Here is a 21480-nt window from a genome sequence, read left to right as displayed (position 1 = left end):
TGGGTATGTCAAAGTGTATTGAAACAAATAAACCATTCCTACATGTGGTAGGTATTATAAGGAAAATATATGTTATTGCAGTATTGCTTTCTACATACTCAATCTTCGCTTTAAAGACAAAGCTGCTGACCTACCGTTACTCAGGAATTCATGGGAGTTACTGGTTGAGATAAGCTGAAGATAAAGCATGGATCATTAAAGTAACACACAGATTCACTCTGAGAAAATACTAGATTTCAAGGGCTTAAATCCAAACCACTGACCTCATCACTAATCATCTATGTTAATCAGCCCAGTTAGGAGTTACAACAAAAATACCACTGGATTCTTCTTTCAAACTACCTGGTGTACTAGATTTCACTACTCAAAATCTGAGGATTCCACTATTTAAAATCAGAAGATTTCATCAAGTTTTCATTAGTTACAAAACAGTTATGCTTCTTGTATGAGCAATAAGAGTAACAATCTATTCAACACAGTATGGTATTTACCTTTCTAGCCTTTAAAAAAAATCCCATTTTATGTTTGCTCAATATAAAAAAGAAAGAAAAATTCTATATCAGTTGTTCAGGTTCATATAAGGCCTAATTGCCTCATACACTATAATTTTGCTACCGGTTTACAATTAGCATGCATTTCTCATGCATGAGTTGACCCAATTACATAACAAATTTTGCCTTTGGGGATTTCTCTTGACTGCTTGTCTTCTGTCCACCATACAACTCAATTTCACACCATCAGCAGCTTGAACATGGCCATAGTCAGTCTCTGTCAAAGTGATTTATTTAAATTACAAACAGAGACCAGATCCCCAGACAATCAACTCTACCCTCATGCTCACCCTTTATACTCAGTGTACCTTTGAATCAAATCTTTTAATAGTCCATAGACACTGCTATTCAATTATTAGGCCATGTTTATCTCCAATAATCTAATATTTTTGAAGCCAACTCACAAAATCTTAGGGAACTAAATCAGCAGTATCCATGTGAGCTTATTAATGGGCATATAATTTATTTTGCATTCTAAGAAGTCAATGAAAAATTATGTAGCTATCTCAAAAAAAAAACTAAAAACAATTACATTTCAATATCAAATTACAGACAGACTCTTTCCTATAATGCTAAAAAAAAAAAAGAAGGGCTTCAACCTGAACTTTTCTTGTAAAGCAAGTAAGCATTTCTGGGTATGCTAAATGTGAAAATAGTAATAAAAGGGGTATTTGGGAAACAGGACAGATAACCATAATGATAGATGCTACAGGTAAGGGACTAAATATAGAACAGGTGAAAATTCTATTGTCTATGGGCCAGTGATTTAAGGAAAGGGAGTTCTAAAGATTCCCACTGAAGCCAACATACATAGGTGCACTTATACATGCACTCATGTGCACACACACACAACACACAACACACACATACTTGAATATTTCTTCTGTGAGTCAAGGCACAAATCTTGACAAATCACATAATGGTATACTTACCATTTTAGTCACTCTGTAAAATACAAGATTTGTCATCTGGGTCCTTTTTTTCCTTCCCCTTCATACAATATTTCTCCACCACCTGAAATAAATTAGAAAATAAACATCTTGATTTTATCTACAGCACTAAGATTGTCACAGTCTCTAGGGGTTGAACTTCATCATTTTATTTCACAATTTATCCCCAGACTGTCTCAGCTAATTGAAAATGCAGTTTATATTAGTGTGTAAACAGAAAAGCACATCAATACTCTTCTCCAGGCTGGACTGAGTCCCTTAGATGTCTGGGGGTGATTCTGCCTTACTATCCTGCTGCAGATTTCCTGAATGCACTGCTGATAAACTTGAAGGTGGTAACCACGTGAATTAGAAACTGCCTTTACAATTATGCCAGAACTACAAGGACAACAGAGGAAAGACTTTTTTTAATGTTTGAAGTCACAGGAATTCCTCAATTCATGTTTATAAGTTGTCATTTAAGAACGTTTTTCTAAATATCACTAAGTAAAGAAAATGTGAAAATGTACTAAGACATTTCTGCCATTCCTGACTTTATACTCTAGAACTGGGGAGGTGGGGTAGGCAATCAGACATCTTCTGGAATTTCATGGGAAAACTTTTTTATTTGGGGAACTAGTTCTTTTTTTCATTCCAACCACTCCATAAATTGTGAAATCTTGCTTCTCTTCTTATTCTTTCTGCAGCTATACTAAGAGAGAAATATAGTGGAAGAATTTTAAATTGCAGCATTTAATATATCTCCCAGATTCAATATGTTGGCATTATAGACTCCAAAAGAAAGAAGTTAAGGCTAAACCTGCTCTCACCCTTTTCATTACACACAATTTCAAATTTACAGTTGTATTTCATCCCACACCTTGGTAACACACACAGACTAAGTAGGCATTTCCAAATGATTTCAAGCCTTTGACAAATGAATATGAGAATGTCTGAAAAAAATTTTCATAACACTAACACAGTAACAAGCAATCAAAAATGCCCACTCATCCATAACATATTATCCAAAACACCTAGGAGTTGTCATTAAATCCACTGTATTATGTCTTTATACTTTCCTTAGTCCAAAAGGGATTAAAGGCAGTTCAGAAAGATCTGGACAATATTCTAAGATAAACCAAATACAAGTAAGGAAATGAAGCAAATGGAAAAATAAAGATTACGAATACCCTGACTTAGTTAACATACCTACATCAACCTATTTTAAACCCAGAGCTCAAATCTCATATCCCTTGTGATTTTCAGGATAAATCCACTCCATCCCAGCATCAGGAGAAGACTCTGGTGTCTCTATCTGACCTTCTTCCTCCCAAAACAGACACAATCTAGGCCACGTTCAAAAACATCTGTCTGGATTTGGCCAATATATTTCAGTGGTTTGGGTTTATCTGAAAATAATGCAGAAAACTGGACTAGTCAAAATACCACCTTTCAGATTAGCCCATGTTTCTTACAGAAAAAAAGATCCTTGAGTAATATGGAAAGCCTGGGAGGTCACAGCAAAAGTTCATGAAGTTGTACCCTCATAAATGAATAATAAACTCACTAGACCTCAGAATATTTAACAGCTTCTTTTCTCCAACAGTAAATCCCTCACTTCTTGTGCACTGTTGGTGGGATTGTAAATTGGTACAGCCACTATGAAAAACAGCATAGCAGTTCCTCAAAAAATAAAAATAGAACTACCATATTATCCAACAAATCCACTTCTGGGAATGTATCCAAAGGAAACAAAAACACTAACTCAAAAAGATATCTGCATTCTCATATTCATTGCAGCATTATTCACAATAGCCAAGACATGGAAACAACCTAAGTACCCACCAATGGATAAATAGATAAAGAAATTTCAAGATGTACGTAAGTATGTATGCACGCACACACACACACACACACACAAAGAAATATATTATTCAATCATAAAAAAGGAGAAAATCCTACCATTTTCAACAATATTGATGGACCTAGAAGGGATTATGCTCAGTGAAATAAGTCCAATAGACTTATTGACAAATACTATATGATCTCACTTATATGTGTTACCTAAAAAAAAAAAAAAGAAGAAACAAAAACCTGCACCAAACTTACAGGAAAAAAGGTCAGTTTTGTGGTTACCAGATGGGTGGAGAGAGGGCAAACTGAAAGAATGTGGTCAAAAGGTACAATCCTCCAGTTATAAGATAAAGTAGTATTAGATATGTAATGTACAACATGATGTTTGTGGTTGACATAGCTGTATATTATACAAGAAAGTTGTTAAGAGAGTAGATCCTAAGGATTCTCATCCCAAGGAGAGTTCTTTTTTTCCTTTTCTTTTTGTTGTATCTGTTTGAGATGATGATGTTCTCTAAACCTACTGTGTTAATCATCTTACAGTACAGGTAAGTCACACCATCATGCTGTACAGCTTAAACTTATACAGTGATGTATGTTCATTATTTCTCAATAAAACTAAAGAAAAAAATGAAAAATCCCTAACAGTAATATTATGAAATTTATATTTTCTTCCTGCTATCTAAATAGTAATATGCCTCATCATGGCTAAAAGAACTACTTATAAGACTGCTATGGTTGATAACATCACGACTGTCGCATGTGTGTGCGTTAGCTCCTCTGTCACGTCCGACTCTTTGCAACCTCATGGATTGAATCCCACCGGACTACTCTGTCCATGGGATTCTCCAGGCAAGATTACTGGAGTGGGCTGCCATTTCCTTCTCCGAGACTGTTGTATAAATTTGTCTCAAAAGATGTTATCTAAATTCCATACTTTTTAAAATCACCACTGTCTACCTTATAGGTTAAGATTAAGATAACTTTAATCTAAACAGTATTTTGTATATACTGCTATGTATATAATAAACATAAATTTATACATACCTGTGTTATAAGGGTTTTTGCGTAATTAAGAATGGATCTGCAAACAGCCTCTGGTATTGAATAAAATGTATATTCCTGCTAAGGATAAAGGTTGGTGAAATGATCAGTTCTTTTCTTATTAAATATGAATACTGACTTAATTTGAATATAAATTAAAAGGCTTACCTTTGAATCAACTGCAATCCTTATGTGAGTTGTCACAGGGATGTCTTAAGTAGAACTGTTTAGTTCTTTTTGAAATAAATTTGTGACAGTTGAAGATTTATGACGTAACTTTGTTTTATGCAACACTTTTTATTTTTTAAAAAAAGGTTCTCCAAAAATAATCCAAAATCAGAAACATTACTGAATGTAACTGCCAGTGAAACGTATCTCTAATTTGCATTTTAGAAAACAAAAATAGGGTTTTGATTTAAGGAAAGAATGAAGGGGAAGAAAAATGATGGAAGCAATCTTCAGTATTCGTGATCAGTGGGTTGTAAGGATGGGGTGGAAAAAACTAAGGAACAGAAGCCTTGAATCCTTAAAATTCAACTCTTTCTCTTCAAAGGAAAAAGTCCTTGATGAAATAAAACACCCATTTAAAGAGCAAACAATGGATAAACCTTAGGGAATGTGGCAAAAAAAAAAAAGTGTCTCTGTCTTTTCTTACTCCCTAAACAAATTTTTTAAATATCATATAATTCTGTTTTTGAACTTTTGACAAAATTCATTCTCAGACTGTATGCTATGATTTTATCTGCAAATTGTGACTATATGTAGATACATGACGAAGACAGCCAAATACCAATGAGTTTAAAACAACCTGCTAACTAAACATTTCCCAGAAATCAATGCTACATAACTTAAAACATTTAGACACATAAATTTTGGTGACTGTACATGAAACACACAAAGTAGACTTCTTGTGAAAAAGTGTATGTCTCGCATATTTGTTCATACTTTTATATAATACAAATGGTTGCTGATTTTCATTTATATTTCCTCTGGAGTACTTAACATTGAATTAACTTATTTCTAGAAAAAATGCATTTTGACACACTTCATATAATAAAGAAACATAATTACCACTTTAATAAGTACTCAACACTTTTTGGTCCCTAATATGTTTTGAACTTCTGCTAGTTTCAATTTTCTTTTCCAAGAAAACACTATTAGTGAACAAGACGCAGCTTTCAAATCCAAAGCAACTTTATATGTGTTTATTTCAGAAATTAGATGCAATATGCCATTTCAACAAACACCTAATTTAAAATATGAAATCTTGAATACACACATTGAGCAAACAGGAGATTTCTCCAGATACCTAACCTTGTATGTATATTCTGTATGCTTACTCACCACAAAAAATTAACTGATAGGCTTTAACATTTACCTATACAAGTTCTATTCTGGAGAAATTTTTTAATTGAGAATCATTTAAAATGAAATAAGACTCTGTTACAATAACATCTCTTAATAGCAATGACTATTATTTCTAAATACACAATTAATTAAATTGATTTGCTAGATAAGTCAATTTACTTGATAAACCAATTAAATAAATTAAAAGTGTATTCAGAAATACACAGGCATAACTCAGAAACATTGCATGTTCGGTTCCAGACCAGTTCAATAAGGCAAATATCACAACAAAGAGAGTCGAATTTTGGGGTTTCCCAGTGCATCTAAAAGTTATGTGTACACTATACTGTCATCTGCTAAGTGCGCAATAGTGCAACACGTCTAAAAACATGTTGTTGTTGTTGTTTAGTCGTGAAGTCATGTTTGACTCTTTGCGACCCCACGGACTGCAGCATGCCAGACTTCCCTGTCCTTCACTATCTCCCGGAGCTTGCTCAAACTCATGTCCATTGAGTCGGTGATGCCATCCAACCATCTCATTCTCTGCCACCCCCTTCTCCTCCTGCCCTCAATCTTCCCCAGCATCAGGGTCTTTTCCAATGAGTCGGCTCTTCACATCAGGTGGCCAAAGTGTATCTACCTTAATTTTAAAATATTGCTAAAAAATGCTAAACATTGTCTGACAATACAGGGTTATCACAAATATTCTATTTGTAAAAAAAAAAAAAATAAAAACACACATTATCTGTGAAGTGTAAAAAAAGTTAAGCACAGTAAAAGTAGGTATGCCTGTAGTCACTGCTATTAATGTTAGGCTCTTGATAACTGTGATGAAATCACAGGGAAGCAATTCATAGATGAACCTGGCATATTTTCTGAGGACACCAAGTACTGCTTGCATCTTACAGCAATAAGAACACTTCCAAGTTGTCCAATTTCACTTTCTCACCAGAAATACAAGTCAGGGTTATTAACATCACTGAACAAATGGTCACCTACGTTACTGATTTGTTCCTGAGTCCTCTTCAGCCTCTGTAGTTCAGGAGTGTCTGTAACGATGCTGAAGCCCCTCCCTTTGCTTTCTTCAAAATCTCTTTTGTACTTGACCTAACAAAATTAGGAGTGAAAGAAAAAAAGAAAGAAAAAGAAAAGTAAACAAAAGAATCATAAAATCCGCTCAGGATCATCAGAGGCCATATAAGCTGCTAAAATTGGAAGCAGCATCTCCAGGAACAGCTCAATTAGCAGGTGGTACAGTGACTAGCGAGACTGCTTCACTTGTGTCCCAGCAACCACTTTGTGGCCTTAGGCAAGTTACTCAACCACTCTGCGCCTCGGTGGTCTAATTCATAAAACGATGATAATGACAAAAATAACAGTATTTAAATGTGTTGTTGTTTAGTTGCTAAGTCATGTCCAACTCTTTTGCGACCCCTTGGACTGTAGCCCACACCAGACTCCTCTGTCTATGGGATTCTCCAGGCAAGAATAACGGAGTGTGTTGCCATTTCCTTTTCCAGGGGATCTTCCTGATTCAGGGATCAAACCTGTGTCTCCCGCTTGGCAGGATGATTGTCTACTTCTGAGCCGCCTGGAAGCCCTAGTATTTAAATAACGCTCTTTAATAGGTTGAAAGATAATATCAAATGTCTTAGTTCACACACTGAGCCCATAGGAAACAAGCAAGTGCTCCATAATAGTTATTATTATCATCATTAACAGTAGTAATAAAACGGAAAAATAAAGGTGGAAAGAGAAAGCTAAATCTTCTGGTCCCATGGCTTGTTTTGTCAGTGACAAAGTATCATTTTGAACCTGGACTGCACTATGGATGAGGGAGACATACAACATTATCAGCAGCAGCCCTGTCCTAACAAAGTTTTCATTTTATTTCATAAGGCAAAGCATATGGGTATGATTATACAGTGTTTAACTGCCAAATGTTGAATATGTAAATACTTAAGGAAATATTTATAAAACAGGCTACACCTAGAGATTAAAAGGCTTCAAGCACATACATGCCCTTGGCAGACTGTGTACTGAGGTACCAAAGTCTTTTTCAGTCTTTAAATATATTTCTTTCTAATTACAGCCCAGTGAGGCTGAATTTTACAGTTTCCTCAGGGAACTAGAACAGCCAGTGCTTAATCTTACTAGGGTCCCATCTCCTATTATTAGCATAGTGACATTAACTGTGACGCCAGTTAAATATTCTGCTTGTTAATGACTGAGACGGTTACATCACTTGAACTGTTCTCATTTCTTTAAAAGCCTAACTATAAAGAAATATGGAAACATATTTTTGATAATTCATATAATCCCCATTTCACTTTCATAATCACCAGCTTCAAATAAAACATATTAATAATTAATGCACCTAATTTTAGCACCTAACAGATGATGCTGTGAAAGTGCTGCACTCAATATGCCAGCAAATTTGGATAACTCAGCAATGGCCACAGGACTGGAAAAGGTCAGTTTTCATTCCAACCCCAAAGAGAGGTAATGCCAAAGAATGCTCAAACTACCACACAATTGCACTCATCTCACACACTAGTAAAGTAATGCTCAAAATTCTCCAAGCCAAGCTTCAGCAATACGTGAACCGTGAACTTCCAGATGTTCAAGCCGGTTTTAGAAAAGGCAGGGGAACCAGAGATCAAATTGCCAACATCCGCTGGATCATCAAAAAAGCAAGAGAGTTCCAGAAAAACATCTATTTCTGCTTTATTGACTATGCCAAAGCCTTTGACTGTGTGGATCAAAATAAACTGGAAAATTCTGAAAAATATGGAAATACCAGACCACCTGACCTGCCTCTTGAGAAATCTATATGTAGATCAGGAAGAAACAGTTAGAACTGAACATGGAACAACACACTGGTTCCAAATAGGAAAAGAAGTACGTCAAGGCTGTATATTGTCACCCTGCTTATTTAACTTATATGCAGAGTACATCATGAGAAATGCTGGGCTGGAAGAAGCACAAGCTGGAATCAAAATTGCTGGGAGAAATAGCAATAACCTCAGATATGCAGATGACACCACCCTTCTGGCAGAAAGTGAAGAAGAACTAAAGAGCCTCTTGATGAAAGTGAAAGAGGAGAGTGAAAAGTTGGCTTAAAGCTCAACATTCAGAAAACAAAGATCATGGCATCTGGTCCCATCACCTCATGGCAAACAGATGGGGAAACAATGGAAACAGTGGCTGACTTTATTTTTCTGGGCTCCAAAATCACTGCAGATGGTGATTGCAGCCATGAAATTAAAATACCAACCTAGACAGCATATTCAAAAGCAGAGACATTACTTTGCCCCAAAGGTCCGTCCAGTCAAGGCTATGGTTTTTCCAGTAGTCATGTATGGATGTGAGAGTTAGACTATAAAGAAAGCTGAGTGCTGAAGAATTGATGCTTTTGAACTGTGGTGTCCCTTGGACTGCAAGAAGAGCCAACTAGTCCATCCTAAAGGAGATCAGTCCTGGGTGTTCACTGGAGGGACTGATGTTGAAGCTGAAACTCCAATACTTTGGCCACCTGATGCGGAGAGCTGACTCATTTGAAAAGACCCTGATGCTGGGAAAGATTGAGGGCAGGAGGAGAAGAGGACGACAGAGGATGAGATGGTTGGATAGCATCACCGACACAATGGACATGGGTTTGGGTGAACTCCAGGAGTTGGTGATGGACAGGGAGGCCTGGCCTGCTGTGGTTCATAGGGTAGCAAAGAGTCAGACACGACCCAGCGACTGAACTCAACTGAACTGAATAATTAATGTTTAGGGTAGCTAATAAAAAAATGTTTCTGCAAGTGTTACTTTCTGTATAAATTTGAAAAGTCTCCTTAGCTGAGCATGGAATGACTGTTTTTGTTGAGTCATGTTTGTTTTTAAATACTCTGTGCTCCCAGGCATTACTGTCCTTGAGGCTACTGGAAGTTTTCCTTTATCTGAAGCGCTTAAAAGAAAAAAAAAAAAAATCCTAGATGACAATAAATAAAAAGATACACATACTCTCATCACTTTTAGCCTAAGAATATCTAATTTTTCCTCCACATTTTCATTTAAATGTCTAAAAGTACTAAAATCCTTACTTTATTTCCATAAGTAAAAGGTCAAATAAACTGCATTATTTTTCTGCTACAGAGAATACTGAGTGAGATTAGCCTTCTAACCCTCAGTCTCCCAGCATGTGTGAAGATGCACACAGGCACATTCTCAGGGTTTTGTGCCTAACTAAGCAGGGAAGCCATTTAGCTTTGCTTGAAGTAAACACTAGGGCGCAGAGCAGTTATAAAAGTAAGAAAGATGGCAACGTTACAATAAGAGCAAGGGGAATGAAGAAGTAAGAATAAAAATCTAGAAGCCAAGTTTTAACATCCATTTCAGAGAAGGCACAATCACATATTCTTTTTGTGATGAGCTTGGAATTTTGTTTGTTTTTTAATGGCAATTTCCAAAGGAAGAACTGAAAAGAAAACCCATTAAATTCCAGAATCATAGCGTTCAAGTTAATTACCATTTAAGAGTCCTTTCCACATTCACAAGACACATAAGAGTCATCTGATTAGGGCTTGCCTCGTTAAGTGATTAGTTTTAAAGAATATACAATTATCTCCATAATTGATTTGCAGAGTTTTTAGATGTTTAATCCTTTTTTAATGGAGTGACCCACAACCATACTCAGCACTAACACAACCACCAGTCCACGCAGTAAATCTTGACAGCTCACAGGAGCTTTGGAGCCCTTCATCAGTCCCTCTCTTTTCCATACTCCCAGCCACTTATATCCTCTCTCTCTACTTCGGTCTAATTTTAAATATTATATCCAATGGTCTGCAGGTATGCATAGTCTGATTCTGAGAGACAACTGGATACAAAAATAGTAGATGCCAGGGGCCAGGGGCAGGGGTTGCAGGGTAGAGAGTGGGGAATGGGGAGTTAGTGTTTAACGGGGACAGACTTTCAGTTTAGGAAGAAGTTCAGGAGATGGATGATGGCGAGAATTGTACAACAGTGTGAATGTACCTAGTGCCACTGAGCTGTATGGTTAAATATGGTGAAAATAGCATGTTTTATGCGACATTCACCACAGTAAAAAGTTTTTTTCAATTTAAAAACAATAAAAAGAGCTCAGAGAACAGACAGAAGAAGATTCCTCTTTTCGGTTGTAGATGTCTCCTTTGCCCTCACAACATGACCCCATCCAACCAGTGAGTGCCTGCACTCTGCACTCAGGAATCAACTCATACACAAAATTCAGTGTGTGTCCAAGAATCCAAGACCTGGGACTGTGGTAGAAACTCATAGGAAAGGGCTACTCTTTCTCCATGGTCTGGCTCATTTCGTTGTTGTTCAGGATTATTGTTCAACCCCACAGATTACAGCACGCCAGGTTTCTCTGTCCTTCACCATCTCCCGGAGCTTGCTCATACTCATGTCCATTGAGTCAATGATGCCATCCAACCATCGCATCCTCTGTCATCCCCTTCTCCTCCTTCCTTCAGTCTTTCCCAGCATCAGGGTCTTTTCTAATGAGTAAGCTCTTTACATCAGGTGGACAAAGTATTGGAGCTTCAGCTTCAGCATTGGTCCTTCCAATAAATATTCAGGATTGATCCTTTAGGATGGACTGGTTTGATCTCCTTGCAGTCCAAGGGACTCTAAAGAGTCTTCTCCAACACCACAGTTCAAAAGCATCAATTCTTCAGCACTCAGCCTTCTTTATGGTCCAACTCTCACATCCATACATGACTACTGGAAAAACCATAGCTTTGACTAGACAGACTTTTGTTGGTAAAGTAATGTCTCTGCTTTTTAATGTGCTATCTAGGTTTGTCATAGCTTTTCTTCCAAGAAGCAAGCATGTTTTAATTTCATGACTTCAGTCACCATTTGCAGTGATTTTGGAGCCCAAGAAAATAAAGTCTGTCACTGTTTCCATTGTTTCCACATCTATTTGCCATGAAGCAAAGGGACAGGATGTCATGATCTTCACTTTTTGAATGTTGAGTTTTAAGCCAGCTTTTTCACTCTCTTCTTTCACTTTCATCAAGAGGCTCTTTCGTTCCTCTTTGCTTTCTGCCATAGGGGTGGTGTCATCTGCATATCTGAGGTTATTGATATTTCTCCCGGCAATCTTGATTCCAGCTTGTGCTTCATCCAGTCTGGCATTTCACATGATGTACTCCATTTAGTAGGCTGTAAAACTGAAGTTGCTGGCCCTCATTTGGCCACTATGCAATGATGATGAGGCCAACACAGAGGCGAGCAAAACCCCAAGAGTGATTCCCGACATCATTCAAGCACCTGAATCTAACTCTTCCTAAAGCCAGAACCACCAGGCTTACCAGATGAGTGAGCTAATATCTCTCTCTTCAATAACCAAAAGAATTCTGCGGGACGGAGGAGGGCTCAGGATGGGGAACACATGTATACCTGTGGCGGATTCATTTTGATATATGGCAAAACCAATACAATATTGTAAAGTTAAGAAATAAAATAAAATAAAATTTTAAAAAAAATAAAAGAGAAAAAAAAAGAATTCTGATTAATATGCCACCACCGCCATGCCTACAAGGTGTACACATGAGCAACAAGGTTCCCAGAAATACTGACATGTGAATTTCTCCTTGTTTACTTCTATGCTTTGGTTCTATTTATGACACTTGACTTGGGAGTTTATAAAAATAGGGGATCGTATCAGAGAAAGAGCCTAGACTTAACATCCCATCCCTGTCACTTACCAGCCACCTCACGGTCTTCTAGCTTCTGTAAGCCCAAATTTCCTCATGTTTAATTAGAGAGTCTGGTAATATCTTAACTAATAAGGCTGTAGGGACTAAATGAGGTAAATCACAGGGAGGAATTTTAGAAGGTATGAGGCGTTTTGTGTGTGTGCAAATGTCCAGTATTATCATCATAATACTGGTTTAACCTGACTTGAAAGGATTACCTAATATCTGTCATGAGACATCAAAAAGCATAGTTCTATAACAATCAGATAGATCATGGTTAATAAAGCCATATGATTCATGTCAGTGTATGGCAAAAACCACCACAATATTGTAAAGCAATTAGCCTCCAATTAAAATAAATAAATTTATTAAAAAAACAATCAGCTATTAGTTTACATTTGCAAATTTTACTATTATTCTAGGATAGATACTTATTTTTTATTGGATTTGTATGAATGATCAGACTCCTAAAAAACACCTTGGATGTGTCATCTGGTGACCACACAGGTGAAGATGAATCCTGAACCCCATCTGTGCAGGTGCTGGGTGACAATCTGTCTCTGCCAAGAGGAATGCCGCAGGCTCTGCAAACCTGTAAGAACTATGTGAAGAGGGCTCTCATAAGATCACTCAGAATTCCTTGTCACTGACAGAGTGATTCTTACCCTCAGCCCCTGGGAAGCATAATGCGTTTATTCATTAAAGCTCAGCACCAGTGGTGATGCTCTGTGTGCTGGACAGGTCCTCCCCAGTCCTGAATACCATGGTCTTTCATCTCCTCTTAGAGCAGTTATCACCCTGAACTGCAATCACAATGGAGTCACAGTCCCTGCTCTAGAACACGTAGAACTCAGGGACAAGGGCAAACTTTTATTGAGCTTTGTGATCCAAAATTGTGGCATAGCACCTGACCTGTGCAAGTTGATTAATAAATAGTAAAGAAAGGGAAGAAGGGAGGGAGCAGAGGAGAAAGAAAGGGAGTAGACACAGACAAGGGAAGGTGGCCCAGATCTAGAAATCCAAGTGCTCTGTTCAGTCACTATGTCCAACTCTTTGCAACTCCTTGGACTGTAGCCCACCAGGGTTCTCTGTCCATGGGATTTTTCAGGCAAGAATACTGGAGTGGGTTGCCATTCCCTCCTCCAGGGGATCTTCCAGACGCAGGGATCGAACTTGCATCTCCTGCATTGCAGGTAGATTCATCCCACTGAGCCACCTGGGAAGCCTAGAGGTATAAGAGGAACCTCCTATTTGGGCACTGAACTTGGTTCCAACTGGCTGAAGAAACAGGCAGAGCTGGGAAATCAAGCTACGAAACACAGATCTAGATCTGATTTGGAAAGAAATTGCTATTCATAGTGCTTATCTTAGTCCATCTGGGCTGTTATAACAAAAAATGCCATTGACTGGGTTGCTTATAAACAGCAAAAATTTATTTCTCATAGTTCTGGAGGCTGAAAAATCCAAAATCAAGGTACGAACAGACTCAGTGTCTGAAGAAAGGCTGCGTCTTTGTTCACAGATGGCCATCTTTCCACTGTAGTCTCACGTGGAGTGGGGGGATGAAGGAGCTCTCTGGAGTCTCTTCCATAAGGGCACCAAACTCACTTATGAGGGCTTCACCTTCATGACCTAATCACCTCCCAAAGGCTCCAGTTCCTAACATCATCACATTGGGGATTAAGTTTAAACATGAACTTTGGGAGAATAAAAACATTCAGTCCATCCCAGCACTCCTATATATTAACTCACTCAACATGAACTCAACAAGTATTCACTGAACCTCATATCAGTTGCTATTACAAACTCCTGCTCTGTCCCTTTTCTTTCCTTCAGTATTGGATTAAAAATTATCATCTCTGGTCTCTTGTCCTCTATCCTGTTAAAAAGTATTTTATAACGATTCTACAAGTAACAATGGTGAATTATTCTAGGAATGTCATTCTCTGGAATGTCCTCCTCAAATATTTACCTATTTAATCCTTTGTTCATTCAACAAATACTTACTGAGCAGCTACTATGAGCCAAGTACAGTTCCAGGGGTAAGAACAACACAGCAAAGAAAGCAGTAACTGACCTCTGCCTTGTGGAGCTTACGTTACAGTGGAAGAGAAAGAAAAGACATGAGATTTATATAATTTGAATAAATGGTGCATGAGCGGTAAGTGCTAAGAGAGAAATAAAGCAGGAAGTGAGGTGAGGAGGGTCAGGAATGCTGCCCTTTTAAAGAGAGCAATCAGGGACGGCCTCAGTGAGAAGGTAACACTGAAGTAAGATCAGAAGGAGGTGAAGGCTGTATGTGAGCGGCAACATGCTGGGCTTCTGCTTCATGCTGGACTTCAGGCTCTTTCTGGCCAATGCATTAGCCCACTGAAGTGAGCAAAACAGAGGCAGCAGACCAGCAAGAAGGTAGGAAATTTTGGTCCTCTCTCCCCATACATGCACGTTCATGTCCTACTCTTTGTGACCCCATGGATTGTGTAGCCCACCAGGCTCCTCTGTCCATGGGATCTTCCAGGCAAGAATACTGGAGTGGGTTGTCATTTCCTCCTCCAGGGGATACTCCCAACCCAGGGGCTAAACCCACATCTCCTGCTTGGCAGGCAGATTCTTTACCGCTGAGCCACCTGGGAACCCCCTCCCTCCCCAGTTGTCCACTATTAGAGAAATGTTCCAGGACCACAGAAGTCAGGGAGACTTCCTGGGCCCAGCCTGAGAAGCTGGCCTCCTTGGGAGACCTAGCCAGGTGAAATGCATCTCTTGTCAGAAATGGCAGGAAGGACCCAGGAAGAGGGAGTACAGAGTCCAGACACGGCTGAATTCAGCGAAAGGACCCGCAGTGCCTGGGAGGCGATGCAGTTTGTTTCCCATATGCTGATCCCTTCAAGACTAAATAAACACATGTTGAAAATGCACTCTTAAACTCAAATGATCCATGTTGTTGTGCAGCAGAAACTAACACAACATTGTGAAGCAACTACACTCCAATTTTTTTTAATAAACTAATTAAATTTTTAAAAATCAAATTCAAGAAATATACCCAATGGGCAATGTAAATTGCCATATTTTTCTTCAGAAGTATCTTTAAAATGTATTTCAAATACTGAATGCTACTACAATTGACATGCTACATACACATGTAAATGAATATGTACACACACACACACACACATTTCTCTTCCTGTATTACAGATCAGAACCCTAAATCAAGAACCAAAAGACCTAAATTTAAACCCTAATTCTGTCCTGTGATCTTTTATAATTTGTTCAGTTTCTCTAACACTCTTCATTGTCTGCTATAAAATGGAAAAAGAAAAGGGAAAAAAAAGTAACGTGCTACATGGTGTTTGGAGGGTTAACATAAATAACGTGGAAACATCAAGCAGGGACATGCCCTTACTAGGTCCTTAGCAAATATTAGTGTACTCCTTCTTAATACATTTTAAAAATGACCTTTATTGCTTATGTATGATCGTTTCTGCCAACATGTGCGCGCTCAGTGATATTCTGTGTTTGGAGTCATCAGTAAGCAACACTCACAAGTTCAGACACAGAGAGCCTGGAAACCAGGGCGGTTTGGCAAAGCTTAAGAAAAAGGCTCACAATGACTGAAAAGGAAAACTTAAAAATCAAAACAGTGAACAGAGCTATCAACTGAATTATTTGCTAATTCTGAGATATAAGTTCTCTCCCCCAATGCCATAATTATTAATCTTATAACAAACATAAATACATGAAGAAAATGAAAATGACTAATGAAAAAGGTCATTCTGAGGCAGAAAGTCATTTCTGATGGAAAAAAAGCCAAGTGAACCAGAGACTGGTAAAATGCTGAATGACGAACCAAGAGGAGATTAAGTGAGATCTTAAGATGGGCATGTCCTACAGTTCAACAGGTCTACCCACAAGTATGTTTCTCTCTAAAGGAACCCTTGCCCATGAGCAGCTAGGAATATAGACCAACATGTTCAATATAACATTTTTTGTATCCAAAAAAAATGCAAACAACCTAAATATCCATCCACAGGAGATGAATAAATTATCATATATTCATAAAATATAATATTATCCAGGAGTGAAAATAAATGAACTACAGATACATGGATCCATATGGCTGAATCTCAGAAACATTTTGGTGAAGGAGAAAACAAGCCAGGAATACACACATATGGTGGTAAGTAAATGGGGGAAGAGATTCAGTAAGCATAACATCCAGAAGAGCTGTGAGGAGACCTGATCATGGAAGGATGCCCTGGGAGCTTCAATGTTCACGTGACGTTCAAGTTCTTCATTTGGAAGGTAGATCCATGTGCAATCCTTTTATTATCAAGATGTAAAACTTACACGGATGCTCCATATATTCTTTTGTACTGATCAAACATTTTACAATAAAAGTATTTTCAAAGAACGCAGGGACAGAATTTTAAAACCTCGGATGGATAGGGGAAGCTGAATTTACCAGAGGATAAAGAAAAATCATGAGCAAGAAAACAGAAAAAGAATCTCAGAGCCAGGAATCAGCTGATACTTTCAGTTAGCTTACAGACAAAGCTTGGGTTTTCCATTAAGTGGCCAGTGACCTAGTCAGCAGCCATCGTAGGCAGAAAGTTAGTCTTTCTAAGTTTCTTTGTCTTAATGAAGCTGTTTTACTATGTTGGCAAATACTGAAATGAAGCAAAAAGGCAGGAAAAGAGAACTTGAGAGAGGATTAAAAGGATTCCAAAAGTGGATTAATGAGCAATGGTAGCAGTACAAGAGGATTCTTGCTGAATCACAACAGACCAGAGAGCTAAGAATCCAGGGGCAGAAAAGGAAGCAAAAGGAGAATATTATTTAGCATTAAAGCAGCTTACTTGTCCAAAAAGGTTTAACAGAAGACTAAAATATACAGGCATATTTATGACTGATTCATATTATTCTGCTCTTTATTTCACACATTTTAAAGTCTCCATCTGATACAATAAAATCAATGACCAGTTTTATGATCTTTCATGCCACGATGGATACTTTACTTTTCTTCCAGGGGAGACTGGGGAGAGTCATGTCATTTTCCAACTACATGCAAAATTCGTAGTTTGATCTGCAAAATTCACTCAATTATGTACCATCTTGTATAGTTCAGTAGATTTCAAAGTACTGGAGAATGTGTACCATATGCTTCTTTCTATCTCATCACATTCTGCTTGGTGCTAAGCATATATTAAAAGCTTAATAACTATTTCATGATTGATTACTATCCAGTTTTGTATTTTTAATGCCTAAAATGCAGAAAATTGGCTAATCTTACGATGCTAGTTGGGAATAAAACAACTACAAAGGAAAATCTGATTAAGGCCTTTTTTTTATGGTGAAGTTAATTTTAACAAATGTTAAGTCAAATAAGCTCAAAAGTGAATTTGCTTTCTTGTAAATTAATCTCATAATTTGTAAATTTATGGTTAATTAAATAGAATTAAAATTTTAATTACCTTTTTAAACATAATTAAAAGGCATTAAAAATAATTTTCATAGATCTCTAAGCCTTCAATTAGCTTTCCACTCTATGTGCAGAGGTACTTACTAAATAATTACAGATTTGTCAGTATTCTAAATATATTCACAACCCAACTTCATCAGTTTTGTAGTTCCTCTACCTTAAAATCACTAAAGTCTAAAGTTTATTCTAAACAAATACTCTGAATACATAATAAAAAGCACATCTTAATTAATTTATCAGTAAGCTAAAAAAATTAAAAATCACGCCTAAGACATTAACGTGTAGCTTAGAGGTTAATAGCCCAGGTTAGAATTTTCACAAACTCCACTTCTTAATAGCTGTGTGACCTTAAACAGGTTACTTAACCTCTCTAAGCCTCAGTTTCCCCAAGTGCAAAAATAAGCATAATTGTGGTACAACACTGACAACACGTTTGTGAGAATTAGCTAAGATGATGATGATAATGCCTGCCATGTACTAACTCTCTATTACATCCAGGCACTGCACCAAGTGTTTATACATCACATGAGCAAAGCCAGGGTGGGAAGGCCGGCAGGTCACACGTAAGGAGAGCGCAGCACTCAATTCCCGTAAGTTCATGTTAACTCACAGCACCTGAGTACCTAGAGAACGCTTCCTACTGCACGGGCCCAGCACCATGTCACCTGCATCTGAGCGCTGCTTCAGTCTTTTGAAGATCAAAATAGAATGTGAATAAATAAATAGAAATGAAAATATGCTTTATCTATCTATATCATCTTCAGATAAATCCTAGCAGGGACACAATTTAGTGCTCATTTTTATTGCTGAAGGAAGGGAGTTTGAGGAGGTGAGAGAGCTAACAGGAGGCAGAAGTCTCTCTCTGGCATCTCCCGACGTTGTCTTTCAATTCATCAGACAATGAAAAAAATGCCAAAATGAAAAAATCCAACTGAAGACATATATTAATACAAACAATGTCCTATAAACAAGCAAAGAGGGAAGTGGAAGTCATTGAATATTTCTTAGGGTGCCAGAATATTTGCATAAATTAAAATTTTAGCCAATTCATTATCCGTAATGGAACCTGTGGTGCCATAAAAGGGACAAAAATTATCACCCCAAGTAAAGTTTTTTACAGTTCCTGTTTTTCACCCAAAGTGTGTTTTCAGGTATTTCTTTTGAAGGAAACAATTATTTGAATTTTCTATTACTGAGGACCAGGCCAGGGAGAAGGCTGTTGCCAGAGCTATGGTACAGGCGGACCTTAGGGATACTGTGGGTCCATTCCAGATCGCTGCTACAAAGCAAATACCACCATAAAGCGAGTCCCATGAACACAGAAGTCATGTTTACACTACACTGTAGTCTATTAAACATGCGATAGCAGTATGTCTAAAAAAACAATATTCATACTTTAATTTAAAATAGTGTGTGTTAGTTGCTCAGTCATGCCTGATTCTTTGTGACTCCATGGACTGCAGCCCACCAGGCTCTGTCCATGGGATTTTCCAGGCAAGGATACTGGAGTGGGTTGCCATTTTCTTCTCTAGGAGATCTTCCCAACCCAGGGATAGAACCCTGGTCTCCTACACTGCAGGCAGATTCTTTACCAACTGAGCAATACTTTATTGCTAAAAAAATTGCTAACCCATCCTCTGAGCCTTCAGTGAGTTATAACAGTAACATCAAAGATTACTAATTACATATCATCATAACAAATACAATAATGGAAATGTTTGATATATTGTGAGAGTTACCAAAGTGTGACATGGAGACATGAAGCTGAGCAAATGCTCTCAGAAAAAAAAATGGTGTCAACACACTTGCTTGACATGGGGTTGCCACAAACCTTCAATTTGTAAAAAACTCAGTATCTGCAAAATGCAGTAGAAAAAAAAAAGCACAATAAAAAGAGGTATGCCTGTAGTGGTGGGACTATTGGTTCAAACCAAAAAATCATATCTGCATTGACAGAGAAAACTGGCGTGCAAAATATATACACAAAACGCATGTTTCAGCAAGAATCTCACAATAGAGAAATGTAACTAATCTACCAAACTCTGCCTATGAGTTATGGATTACTCTGGGGAGTTCATTAAGTATTTGGTGATGATGATTAACTTTTCCAGGAAACTAAAGTACCATCCAATTAACTATTCAGGTACTAAAGAAGCAAAAAACAATTAATATTCTAATACCTGATTTAGTCCTGAAGAGCAATTGACTCACAGAGTCTAATTCTTGCTGATTTATGTTTCCCTGTTACGTTTTAAATAACATATAATCATTCAGACAATTCATGAATTTTGATTTCTGGACACGTGTTCTCTTAACTGTTAATCCTTTGGAGAGAGCCAGTCTCATCCCATTACATGATTATGATTTTTTTAAATATAAACAGTCTAATTCACACACAGAGTAGAATTTTATTCAAATTATTTTGAACCAGACGATATCATGAAAGGTTAAGTTAAGGAAAGAATAATAAGTTACAATAGGGAACATGCCTGTGCGCATATTCTGATTTATAAAATATTAGAAGCTGGGGCAATTTCCAGTTAGGATAAAGGTAATTAGCAAATTGGCCATTCAGAAAAGAAAGCTACCTTCAAACTACAGTAAAGAAATGAAATAAGGATAAAAACAGGAACCAAGAAAATGTAAACAAAGACAGCTGAAACTAACACAAAACAGTTATGAAAGTGAAAATAACCTGTTCTTAATCTCAGAGTCACAGCTGATGAAAGTGACAGATGATTTCCACCCCCACCCCCCGCCACTTTCTTACATGTTCCTGCTTCCTAACAGATTGATAATGTCATTAAAATTGGCCTTAACAACCCTCCCACACCTGCAATGGCATTATCCACCAGGCAACACTGACTGTTTTTCTAAAAGAAAACACGCTTCTTCCACTTCTACAAAACTGGGGAGAAAAGGAAAATAAAAACCATAACACAGCAAAAACAAAGGAAAAAAGAATGCAAAAGAAGAATAAATCTAAATACATTATATACTTACTATGCACACAAATGACACTGAGAATAGCTTCAAAGATAGACAGTTTTTGCAACCCAGAAAAACCCATGGATCTCAGCAAGGCTTTTTCTTTGTGTGTGGTATGGTAGAGGTTTACTGGGGTGGGGGGGACACCAATTATTTCTGCAAATGTCAGTTGCCCGGTAACTACATTTCCGTATGAAAACAAACTGTTTTATTTCATAGGTGAGGTTCAGGACACTCAGGCCAATATACAAGTCCTGACCATCACTGGTTGAATCCCTACCTCCACTCATCTCCATCAGCAGTCTTAATAAATAATAATAATAAGATTAAATCCTTAATACAGAATTTTATTTAAAACATAAATTTCCTAGAAATGTTTGCAGGTTATTAACATACTGATAATACAACTAGAAATGTAGTCCTAATTCAGGTCTTCCACAGGGAAGAAGCTATGAGAAATAAACACCCGAGTGGTGCTGAAGAACTAAGTGAAGAATTATGGATTCTTATGCTTCTTAGTTAAGAGTGAGAGCTTCACACTGATTACAGGCATCAGT

The 21480-nt window shown here is 37.5% G+C and overlaps 1 protein-coding gene across 4 annotated transcripts in view; it reads right to left on the bottom strand.

Moving 5' to 3' along the window:
* NEBL (nebulette) overlaps positions 1-21480 on the bottom strand; it is a 376575-nt gene that overhangs the window by 166314 nt on the left and 188781 nt on the right. For 2 of the 4 annotated variants that reach the window (XM_044928168.2, XM_006058648.4), the window contains exon 4: positions 6725-6832. In XM_044928168.2, coding sequence (XP_044784103.1) covers positions 6725-6832 — 108 coding nt within the window. Of the gene's footprint in view, positions 1-1483; positions 2600-6724; positions 6833-21480 lie in introns of those variants that run through there. The other 2 variants (XM_044928163.2, XM_025264433.3) reach the window with 1 other exon arrangement.

The sequence above is a fragment of the Bubalus bubalis genome, chromosome 14, assembly GCF_019923935.1.
Source record: "Bubalus bubalis isolate 160015118507 breed Murrah chromosome 14, NDDB_SH_1, whole genome shotgun sequence".
Lineage (NCBI taxonomy): Eukaryota > Metazoa > Chordata > Mammalia > Artiodactyla > Bovidae > Bubalus > Bubalus bubalis.
The sequence above is the reverse complement of the archived record's forward strand: the minus strand, read 5'-3'. Positions and strand labels throughout refer to the sequence as shown.